General features: G+C 38.0%; 1 protein-coding gene across 1 annotated transcript in view; it reads left to right on the plus strand.

The window, feature by feature from the left end:
• MFSD6 (major facilitator superfamily domain containing 6) overlaps positions 1–12,073 on the plus strand; it is a gene marked incomplete at both ends in the record, with an annotated part of 36,779 nt that overhangs the window by 23,523 nt on the left and 1,183 nt on the right. The window contains 3 exons of the mRNA XM_084237211.1: positions 7,580–7,741; positions 9,053–9,151; positions 10,295–10,575. Coding sequence (XP_084093337.1) covers positions 7,580–7,741; positions 9,053–9,151; positions 10,295–10,575 — 542 coding nt within the window. The remainder of the gene's footprint in view (positions 1–7,579; positions 7,742–9,052; positions 9,152–10,294; positions 10,576–12,073) is intronic.

A 12,073-nucleotide genomic window follows, 5' to 3' on the forward strand; every position in this document is an offset into this window, starting at 1 on the left:
CAGCAACATGGATGGCGCTGGAAGGGATCATGCTCAGCGAAATAAGCCAGAAAGAAAAAGAAAAATACCGGATGGTCTCACTCATAGCAGGAATCTAGAAAACTTAAATAAGGGACCAGGAAAATGAATAACTATAAGAAAGTGAAAATCAAAATCAACAAAAAACTATAAACCAGAGACACTCTATGGGGGGTAGGGGGTGAGAGGGGAGGGATTGGGGTCAAAATAATGGGGTTGCAATTGTATGGGGAATATAAAAATAAATTTTATTATAAAAAAAATAAAAAATAAAATAAAATAAAAACCGAGGTGAGGTCTGTGTCTTCAAACTATCACCCCTTATCTCATCTTCCAAACACTTAAGAACTAGTACCCCCTGGTGGGCAATTAAGGGGAGGAGATGAGGGATGTGCTTTGGTTCACATCTTCAGCTCTGCTTCTCTTCCTCTTTTGGGTTGCTTGTAACAAATAGAAGAGGGTTGCCTGTTTTCCTTCACTCCCTGGGGTGCTTGATCATCTCAGCATTCCTCTCCTCAGGACATGTGGGCAATAATTAACAGATGGGATAGGATGAATTACATTTCTTGCTCTCTAGGTTCCTAGGAAGGAGGCTATGGCAGGGATCTCTGGGGATTAAGGTAAAGGTATTGGGTGCTATTGGGAATTGTGAGGATGTTTCTTTTCCATGATCTTTCTCACAGTTCTTGCATCTCCTGCAGGTTTATCCTTTTGGCAGGTTAGCTACCACTTGGCAGCAAGCATGTTGTCAGCAGGCAACTGTGGCACCATATAAAGAAGCAAGACATATATCTTGCCTTTAAGGAAACTGAGACTTATTTTAAAAAGAGACAGTGGGTCTAAGTGCTTGAAAGCATTGCTAGGTAAGATGGAGGGGCTGGGATCATTTTTATTTTTCAAGATCTCATGGTAAAAACCCATAGGAATTTTTTTCCTTCTACTTTTGTATAAGAATTTAAACGTTCAGAATTGTGGTCAGGAATAGAAACATTTGACAAAAACCAAACCCACATTTGTTAATGCTTCATGCTATGTGGATATTGGCTGTGAATCCTTGCAAGACTTTGAGGTGAATGTGATCAAAATTATTCTTGCTACTATAATGTATTAAAGGCGAGTCAGGCCATTCTAGGGCTGCTGTAACTAAAGATGTCCTTTTGAGGTACTTGGTTTAATGGCTCAAGCACTGAAGACTGAAATGAGTTCTATATCAGATCCTTCTCTGCAGGAGTCAGTGGGGCCAAGGTATGAAAGACGGCTTTTTAATGTCACCTGTAGGAGAACTTGAGTTGACACTAATAAGGTTTGCTCCCCTATTTATCGTGCTTATTCAGCCAAGGAAGAGCCATGCTTTCCTCCTTGTAATAAACTAGAAGAGCATGAAAAAATTATGAAAGGATGGCTCTACAGCTCTTATTTGATAGTGGCAATTCTAGAGATATTGCAGTTTGAAACAGAAGTCGCTTACCACATGAACATGTAAGATGGACAGTTTCTCTAAGTTTGGCATTTCAATCGATAAATTGGCATGTGAAAGTCAACGGTGTTATTGTTAAAAATAACTTTTAATCAGAAGAGCTATATAAGTTGTAATAGCTTTTTTCTTTGCCACTCACATGCTTTACAGTAAATCTTACAGAACTTTTCCTTCAAAATAGAAATTACTTTGTCTACTTAGAATTCATTTTAAATGTCTTCTGCTCCAAGGATTCTTTTCTGGCAATTCATCCCATATTTAGCTCTTCCTCTTCTGAATTATTCTCAAACTTATCAGCTGTGTTATAGAGTTTGGTACTTCATTAATACCCAATTATTTTTACAAACACTAGTTTTTGTTTCTGATTTTTAGCTCTTAAATGCAAAGACCTTGCCTTAATTTTTTGAATTCTCCAAAGCATCATGCATGTAGGAAAAGACTATAAATATATGATTTTACAGACCTCTATAAATATAGTAAATATTTTCTAATTTTTAAAGCTCTTAAATAACATAGTTCTGGCTCAAGGATGTATAAATATGTGAAGGAGATTTAAAAACTAAATTTAAAAGATATATTGTTTCTTTGGGAACATCCTGTCATCCATTGCACATCTGTGAAAACACCAGTGTATTTTAATCATGTACTTACTTATGCTCCCAACTCATATAAATTATTAAGGGCCTCCCTGGTGGTATAGGGGTTAAAGACAGGGCTGTCAAGCTACGAGAAGCCACTACAACACAAGTTTGATCCCCGGCCAGTCAGCATCCCACATGGCGCAGCAGACCTCTTCTGCCTTGCCCTCTGCTCCCCTCGGTAGTGTATTTCAGTCGATCCATCTGTTCTACTGCCTACTTTCTCTGGTGAATCCTCTCACCTCCCGCACCTCTGGCTTACACCCCAGTTCTTGAATGCATAAATAAATACATCTTTAAAAGAATTATTTAGGGTGACTTACCAAAATATACAACAATCTGGGAACCATAAAGTGGTTAGATTTGAATTAGACCATCTGGTATTTCAGCTCCCCTACCTGTAAGCTCTGTCTCTTTGGGTAGGGTACTTAATTTCTCTGAGCCTCAGACTTTTGTGCTACAGAATGAGTTAATATGCATTACTAAATATAAAGTATATAGTTTTGAAATTTGAAGATACAATGTACCAAAAGGAAAAAAAAATCAGAACTATTTCCTTTTGGGTGCTATTTTAAAACTGGTAGAAGAAAATATGACTAACTTCATTGTAAACAATTGAAATAAAATTTTTTATGATCATATTGTATTAGATCCCTCATCTTCATGGTCTAGAGTGATTGTATAAGACTGACTTCAGTTTAATCACTAAATGAGCCTGATAAATAATTTAATGACCTGGGTTCATGAAAGAAATAATGAAATACTCTCCAAATGTAATGTCTTCTTTCTTTATTAGAATCTCTATGAAGTTGCCGCACCCCCTCCCAGCCAAAGACAACCCTTATAATTTTTACTTGAATGGATAGTCAACTTCCTCAAAGAGAAAAGTTGAAAATATAAACCAACATCAAAAGGCAAAGTCTGATTTTCTCCATTTGAAAAAAATGAACTCAGAGATAATTTTTCCAATCCTTTTCCCAATGTCAGCACTTGGTTGAACCCAAAGAAATAGCTGAGATTCTATTTTATCTACCAAATAGTAAAAAAAAAAAAAAAAAACAAAAAACTGACAAGAGTTTTAGATTATCAAAATTACTAGTTGATTCTTCCATTTATGTGGTATTTTGAAATAAAATATTTTAGAGGAACCATTTTTAATTGTACATCTGCCTGAAAAATGTTGGCGCATATACAGCATCTCATCTTCTGCTTTTAGTAACAGAGAAAAAATTTACTGTATATTTTACTATTTTTTCTTCCAATTAATTAATGCCCTGAGTTGTTTTAAAGACGATAGTTCTCAATTATCTAATCAGTCCTGAAAAGCAATAAGGAAACTCTGGAAATATAACCATAGAGAATCTTTTATAACTGCTACTTAATGTCAGCCAACAGATCCCAAGAACAGTTTAAAAGCATCCTGATTTAAGTCAGCCTGATGGAAAATGCATTAATTATTGTAGAAGACTCAAAGTTATAGAAAACCTTTGGAATTCTGAAAAAGGAAAGAAAAAAATACCCTATTGTTGGAAGTTTTTGTATGCCCAGATCTTCACACTTAAGAGAATAACTGCTAGAATTATATTTGATCTAAATTTATAGCAAAAATATTACTATATGGTTATAATTATCTACTTATAAATCCTGCAATTGATTGCTAATAATAGACATGACAGTAGATTTGGTATTATCATTAAAGTCAGTTTATAACCATTTCATGTGGTTTCAGGTCTTCTGTGATTCATCTTTTAGAAATGATTTTCAGGGTTTCCCTAGTGGCATAGGAGTTAAAGTCTCAGTGCTGTCAAGGCATCGCCAGCCACTGTGGCATGAGTTCAATCCCCAACCAGGGAGCTAATCCACATGGCAGCAGACCTCTGCTGTCTCACCCGCTGCTCCACTCAGCAGTGTATTTTAGTAGATCTACCTATTCTGTTCCCCACTCTGTCTCTGGTGAATCCTCTCAACCCCCTATACCTCTGGCCCAGTTCTTATATTCATAAATAAATAAATTTTTTAAAAAAAGAAATGATCTCTAAAACATGTTGGATGTTACTAGTGAATCTAATTAATTTTTAATAAATTCATTTGATTTCTTGGAGTATTTTTGATTTTTTTCCTTAGTAGTATTAATGAGAAAATATGTGTATCTGAAAAGAAATGGAGTTAGCAGATTTGTTAATACATGAAAATATTTAAAAATATATCCATTGTATACTACTATGTCAACATTTATAAGTAAGACTCTATGTAGGCATTATTTAATTCCATGAGAGCTGGCATTTTCTAAAGTATTGAAATTGTTTAACCCGATAAAGCAAATATTGTATTTGACTTTTGTAGACATGAATTACATGTGCATTCTACTTCTAATCATCTAGTTCATCTGCCTAGTTAAAAAATAACCTAGTTGAAATAATTATTAAAATATATAAATGCCTAAAAACAATTATTTTGATGTTTCATACTTATAGGATATATAATTTAACATACCCCATAAAAATAGTGTTTATTCTAATATAGGGATACTTAGGTAAGATCATCCCTGGTAATTGAGCGTATGCTAGACATTGTGAATTTTACTTTGTTGGTGCTGGATATTTTTGTATTTTGTATTACTGTAAGTATTATTGAGCTTTGTTTCAACTAAATTAGTTGGAAATAGTATGATCCTTTTGAGTGATCTTTTAAAGATCACTCAGTAGGACCAGTGCATTGTTTAGATAGGGGCTAATTAACACAAGGCCCTTTGGGTGCTCTACCAAGCCCAAGAATCATGAGTTTTTCCAGTTTGGCTGGTGGAAACAGGTTGTGTTCCTGGCCATTTATGGGATCTGAGTACTGTTTCCCATAATGCTTTGGGAGGTTCCTTCCTGGGTGTGGATACTTTCTACACATTCTTTTGCTGATCACTACTCTGAAAACTCGGAAGGAACCCACTGTAGATCTCTGGAGTTTTCTCACTGTGAAGCTGTCTGCTGTCTGGTACTCTGCCTTAACTGCCCCAGACTGTTAGCCCCATCTCCTCAACTCACTGTTTCCCTTTCTATATGCTGCACCTTCTCCACTCTCACCGGGCATTAAGCTGTTTGCGTCCCATCTCAGGAATCACTGTCCCTGCACTGATGTCCAGTGTCTTGGGAACTATTACTTCATATTTTTGTCCAGTTTTTAGTTGTTTTGGGAAGGAAGGTAAATCCAGTACCTCTTATTCCATTTTGGCCAGAAACAAGACTAATGTCATATTATATCTTAAATGAATATTAATATATTAGTTTAATTTTCCAAAACAGGTTAAAAGTTAATGATGATATTATCTCCAAATGAAATTATTTACCAGGCAGCAAGCCCATGACTTAATTTAGGCAGAACCAGATGATTTCTTAATCCATTTCAATTATAAAACCTATTTAAAACCATTATAATTTTTTAAAATTTATCATACTTTAAGCAGTGCCCTTAAATAAAGACTTAAATTCAGACAGTGCACACTTGCTATACATTAAAATAGTGATCACATTTTTTTCACCTGTTATCTTCATCCTGTCCTTCCTTCCAACAAGTGGTGAAGATAAGAAACTTGTAATAATAAGGTATTATAAATGGTCTATACACTCTTTTGGTAAACAAATTGAAGCTATATATTAAAAGGCATAAAAATTGTTATATCCTTTGAATCATTACTCCATTTGTAGGATTAGAGCCAATGTATTTATAAGATGCATAAAAAGGTATTTTTCAAAAATGTTAATTGTAGTGCTAATTATAATAAAGCAATTGGACATAATTTTAATGTCTAAATAGGTGCCCAATAAGGAATTAATACCCAGCACATATAAAGAACCGTACAATTCAAGAACAAATAAAGGACAACCCAATTCAAAAATGGGCAATGGACTTGAATAGATATTTTGTTAAAAAAAAAAAATACACACACACACAGAGCCTCCCTGGTGGCTTAGGGATAAAGTCTCAGCACTATTACCACGACGGCCCACCCTGGTAGCCTATATTCGATCCCTGGCCAGGGAGACAACCCGCATATGGCACAGCAGACCTCTCCTGGGTCTGCTCCCCTCAGCAGTGTATTTCAGTAGATCCACCTGCTCAGCTCCCCAACCCTGTCTCTGGTGAATCCTCTCACTCCCCGTACCTCTGGCCTACACCCCAGTTCTTGTATGCATAAATAAAGAAATCTTTATACACACACACACACACACACACACACACACACACAACCAATAAACACATAAGAGCCTCCCTGGTGGCGCAAGGGGTTAAGACGCAACCTATGAAGCTATCCGCAGCCACTGCAGCACAAGTTCAGTCCCCGGGCAGGGAGCTAACCACATGGCACAGCAGACCTCTCCTGACTCGCCTGCTGCTCCCCTCAGCAGTGTATTTCAGTTAATCCTCCTATTCTGTTCCCCACTCTGTCTCTGGTGAATCCTCTCACCCCCCACACCACTGGCCTGTACCCCAGCTCTTGTATGCATAAATAAATAAATCTTAAAAAAAAACATAAGATTCTTAACATCACTAGCCATTAGAGAATACAAATCAAAACCACAATGAGATACTACTTCATACTCATTAGGATTGCTATTATAAAAATCAATAGTAAAGTGGAAAAAAAACAAGTGCCAATGAGGATATTAGAACCTGCCTGAATTTTTGGTGGGAATATAAAATGGTGCAGCTACTATGAAAAACAGGCTAAACATGTAATATGATCCGGTAATTCCAATTAACAGTGGGATCATACCAAGAAGAATTACAGTAGGGAGTCAGATACAGGCACAGCAGTGCACAGAGCAGCATCATTCACAACAGTTGAGACAGAAACAACCCAAATGTCCAGCTACAGATCAACAAAATGTATTATCTACATAATAGAGAATATTGGCCTTAAAAAAGAAAGAAGTTGACACGTGCTACAATATGGATGGACCTTGAACACATAATATGTGAAATAAGCCACACACAAAAGGACAGTCCTATCTGATTTTACTTATGTGAGCTACCAGAGTAGTCAGATTCATAGAGACAGGAAACAGAATGGGGGTTCCCAGGAGCCGGGCAGCTATTTTTGGGTGAATACAGTTTCAGTTTGGGATGATCAATTCTGGAGAGGGACGGTGATGATGATCGCATAATACTGTGAATTTCTTAATGATGCTGAACTGTACTTAAAATTTCTAGTTAAAATGGTAAATTTCATATTATGTATATTTTATCACAAATAAAATATATACCTTTGTTAGGTATGTATGTGTGTATATATATATATACATACCTACATATGTATATACACATACATACATATCCTTAAATAATATATTCACATTAAATAAGTCACTTAAATAGTCATGTAAATGAATAATTCACATTTCAAAAATGAGTAAGTTTTATAGACCAGATGATCCCTCTTATTCTTCCTCCCCAGGAGTGACACATGCAGCTATCTGGGCGGCGTGCATTTCTTACCTCAGTGCAGCTGTTCCCCCAGAGCTGAGGACGTCCGCCCAGGGCATCCTGCAGGGCCTTCACCTGGGCTTGGGCAGGGGTTGTGGAGCCATGATTGGAGGCGTGTTAGTCAATTATTTCGGTAAGAATTGTTTTCTCTCTTTTTCCTTTCTTTGATACTAATTTAGGATTTTCAGCAACAACTCAATAAATACTGACATTACTACTGAAGATTGCCAGAAACTAAATTCCAGTACTCATGTTCTCTTTCTGGCTTTCCTGGTGATCATAATTGTGGTGCAATGCGCTTAAGATGATTAGAGCTGCTCCATAATCCCACACACTTCTTTGACTGAATGAGATGCTTCACAGACACCTGGAAGGAGCCAAGCAAATGAATAAGCACAGGTGTTTCTGGTTTGAAGTTAACCTAAACCTGCCAATGATATTGCTAGAGGAAAGAAAAGTCATCGTCGTTATTTCATCAGTAGATTTTGAACCAGAGAAATCTATTAGACATATGCGACTTTGGTATTATCACTATATCTATAATCATACAAACTGTCTGCCCTGTCTGATCTCCCTTGTTGGAAATACAGGTGTAGAGTCAGGAGTGGACAAGGTGCAGGTTTTCTGATCCCATGCAGACCGGGTAAAGGAGGAGTCAGAGTCCTCAGTGGTTTTGAAGGTTTTTATTGGGATTACCAGATACATGGCAGGCAGGGGTGCTGGGGGGCCATTAGGCCGGCAGGCCTCCCAGCCCCCAGCAGGTCTTCACTCTGGGCTCTCCGGCCTTCTCTGCTTCTCTCTTGGCTTCTGCTGCTCTCTCAGGTTCTCTTTTGGCTTCTTCTGCTGGCATCCCTGTGATGCCGCCCTTAAAAGTCCAGTCTCTCAGCCATGGTGTACCCACTTCAGGTACTCGCCATCAGGCATGCATTCAGGACCACAGGATTCCCTCATCTATCCTACTGGTGGGAGGGCAGAAAAGCCTGATACCTTTTACCTACCCTACAACAGGGCTGGGATGGAAGTGGGATTATAGGCTCCAGAGACCTTGATTGCTCAAGTTATCTATATAAGGTTGGCCCAGGGTTGAGTTTATAGAGCTATTTGAGCTCTGCTGTTCCAATTAAGGGGGCTATTTAATCGTTAGGTAAACCATCTTTCTGAAGAGAGCACCACTGAATTTTATGATGAAAGGCACTCAGATAAATGCTATCATTTATCAAAGCAGTTTTAAAATTTAATCAATGATAGGTCCAGTACTGCCACCTGGGTCTCCTGGTGTCTAGCCAGCCTGGTATTATTTTTCACTACATGAAGCTAAAGTCCTTTTGCTATTCTCATCCCAAGCTCTGCTGCCTTTGCCCTGAACTTTAGAACATTAAGTTTTTGATGAGCACTATCTGGAATATTTAGAACCACCCTATTGAGTGCTCTGTCTTGCTCACAGGGGCTGCTGCAACCTTCCGGGGTATTGGCATGGCTTGCCTGGTGATCCTCCTGCTCTTCTCCCTGATCCAGTGGTTGGCAGTGCCGGATGAAGAAGAAGGTAAACATAGCCGTTCTCTTTTAATGATTCTAAAGGTAGAAGCCAAGGGGGAATTCCATGCATACCGCTCCGAAACCAAGGGGAGTAATAGATGTACCATACATCTGCTTGCCTAGATCTTCTCAGTGGTGGTATCAGTGCGCTTGTGTGTACCTTTGCTGGAGAGAAGCTACCTACTGTGTTGAAAAGGATACTGATTGATTTAAGTAGCTTGGGGTTTTCTTGTTTTTGTTTTCTTTTGGGAAGTAATGATTTTACATTTCTCTAGCCTTCTAAAGGGATTTAAATTTTAAATCAAATACCTATAAATCTATACAGTAATTTTACTCTTAGGGAAAGGGAGTGGTAGTAATCTTATTTTATCTTCATTTGAAAAAAGTCTACATCTTAAACTTGAAGTTTTCTCTAGAATAAGGCATGAACGTCATTAAAATTTTTGTATAGAAAAGAGGTTTTATCAAATATAATGTGTAGGTGAGGACAAGCTGAATCAATTTTTTTTTTTTAATTAAGAATGCCAACCAGTAGAACAGAAATATTCTTGTTCATCTCCTGGGTCCAACAATAGGATTGGTTTATCTTCTTTGGTGTCTTGTCCTTTGAGGAACATTTGCCTCACATACTTGAAGTGCTTCTGCTAAGAAAAAAACTAGCTTGTTACAGAAACCCCAAAGGCAGATTTCAATGCCAGCAAGTTACTGGCATTGAATCAAAACTGATTTTCCTTATTCCTTTGTATTCCTAACTGAATCATGGTCCGTGCCTTCAGTAAAAGGTCAGCAAGAACAGTTATCAGATAACTTTTTCCTGGTTGATGCTTATCTCTAAAAATCTCAATCCTGAGTGGGCCTAAGGCAACATTCACTAAGACCTATGCTCCACAGATATTATGTTGAAGTTAAGTGAATAATACATTTCATAAATGTAAATTAATAAGTCCCATAGGGAATTTCTGGAAGATTAAATACCATATTCACTTGCTCAGTACTTGCACCAAGGTGAAGCCCTTGATATACAGCAGGTGTTAGCTGCCAGCCACACTAGAACAGGCTTGTGGGACTGTCCTCTTGTTTACTTATTTTTACATTTGATTAAATGTATAGAGAACTCGGAAAACTGATTTAAGCATGATTTTCTCTCCAGACAAGACAATGTTGGCAGAAAGGATTCCTGTTCCCTCAAGTCCTGTTCCCATAGCAACCATCGACTTGGTACAGCAGCAGACAGACGATGTCATGTCACGAATTGAGCCCAGACTTCCACCCAAGAAAACCAAGCACCAGGAAGAACAGGAGGATGTAAACAAGCCGGCATGGGGGGTCAGCTCCTCCCCCTGGGTGACCTTTGTCTATGCACTCTACCAAATTAAAGAGATGATGCAGCTGACAAGAGAAAACCGCGCTTCTGAAATACAGCCTTTACAGGTGAAGTTCCTCTTCTGACCTGCCTTAAGTGGGCTCAGTAGTTTTAATATTCGTTAATTCATTCAACCGGAATTTTGGAAGGTCTGGTGTAGGGAATAAACACGTAGACGAGTAATTTCAGGGATGAGTGCATTGAAGAGGTTCCACAAAGGGACAATTTTGCCTTAAGGAATTCAGGATGTCTTCACGGCAATGGTGATACTTCTTTTTTTTAGATTTATTTAGTTATGCATACAAGAGCAGGGGTACAGGCCAGTGGTATGTGGGGGGGGGGGGGTGAGAGAATTCACCAGAGACAGAGTGGGAAACAGAACAGGCAGATTGACTGAAGTACACTGCTAAGGGGAGCAGTGGGAGAGTCAGGAGAGGTCTGCTGCGTCATGTGGGTTGCTCCCTGACCAGCTGGGGATTGAACTCGTGCTGCAGAGGCTGTTAATTGCTTCATAGTGCAGTGCTTAACCCCTTATGTCACCAGGGAGGCCCAGTGGTGATACTTCTTAAAAGAAAAAAAGTACATCCTGAGATTTCTTTTTTTCCTTACAATTTCTGTGTTGACAGGTATCAGTTGTAGTAAGGACATATGGTTCATGCCTGGGAGGAACATCTGCATTAATAATCTCTGCAATTCTAAGATTTTTTTTTTTTAATTCTAAGATTCTTGTGGGATTATATATAATAGAACCTCAATAAACATTTGATGAATTAATACCCCGAGCCATGATACAGGTCTCATAGGACACCTAATTCAATGGAAGTGTAGTTTTACTGGTGGCCTCATCCAAATAATAAGGTGTGATTTTTCTTATCCTGAGAGGTGTGGTCTCTGAGTAAAGTGAGATCATGTTGATAAGAACAGTGTGGGTAGCTGTAAGTCAAACGATACACTCTCTTTGGAAAATGACAAAGTGTGACCTTTGTGGACAGTTTGGCCAAAGTAATGTGTCTACTCCCTGTGTTTATCATTAGACACTCCCTTTACATGGTGAGTCATGCCCACTCTTTATCGAGAGTAGTTTCAGAGGACCATAAGAAGAAATAAGGGCAAAGCCTTCAAAATAAAGAGAAATGTAGGTTATTTCCTTTTTATAAAATATGAACCACCTTAATTAATCACAACTTTATACGACCTTACATATTTCTCTAACTTAAGCCAAATCTGATTCTTCACTGATAACTATAATGAACTCTGGTCTATGCATGATCCTATTTATAAACTCACAGGAATACTTTGCTTAGTCAAGAAAGAGAATATCAGGGTGGGAGAAGCACATGAGGGATGTGCAGTGGGAGGGGAAACAGGAGAAAGAGTGGTATTTTCTGCCTAAATAGTGGTGTTTTCATTACTTGGTATAGACATCTTCATTTCCACAGAAACCTGTTGGACTTAAGAAATATTTTTTTTCTGGTATGTTAAGATGAATAAAAACCAGCTGGCCTGGGCTATTCTTATGAAGAAGTTGTTATACTAAGATTTTTTTTATATTTTAGAATCAATCAC

The sequence above is a fragment of the Talpa europaea genome (assembly GCF_964194135.1).
Source record: "Talpa europaea genome assembly, chromosome: 1".
Taxonomy (NCBI): domain Eukaryota; kingdom Metazoa; phylum Chordata; class Mammalia; order Eulipotyphla; family Talpidae; genus Talpa; species Talpa europaea.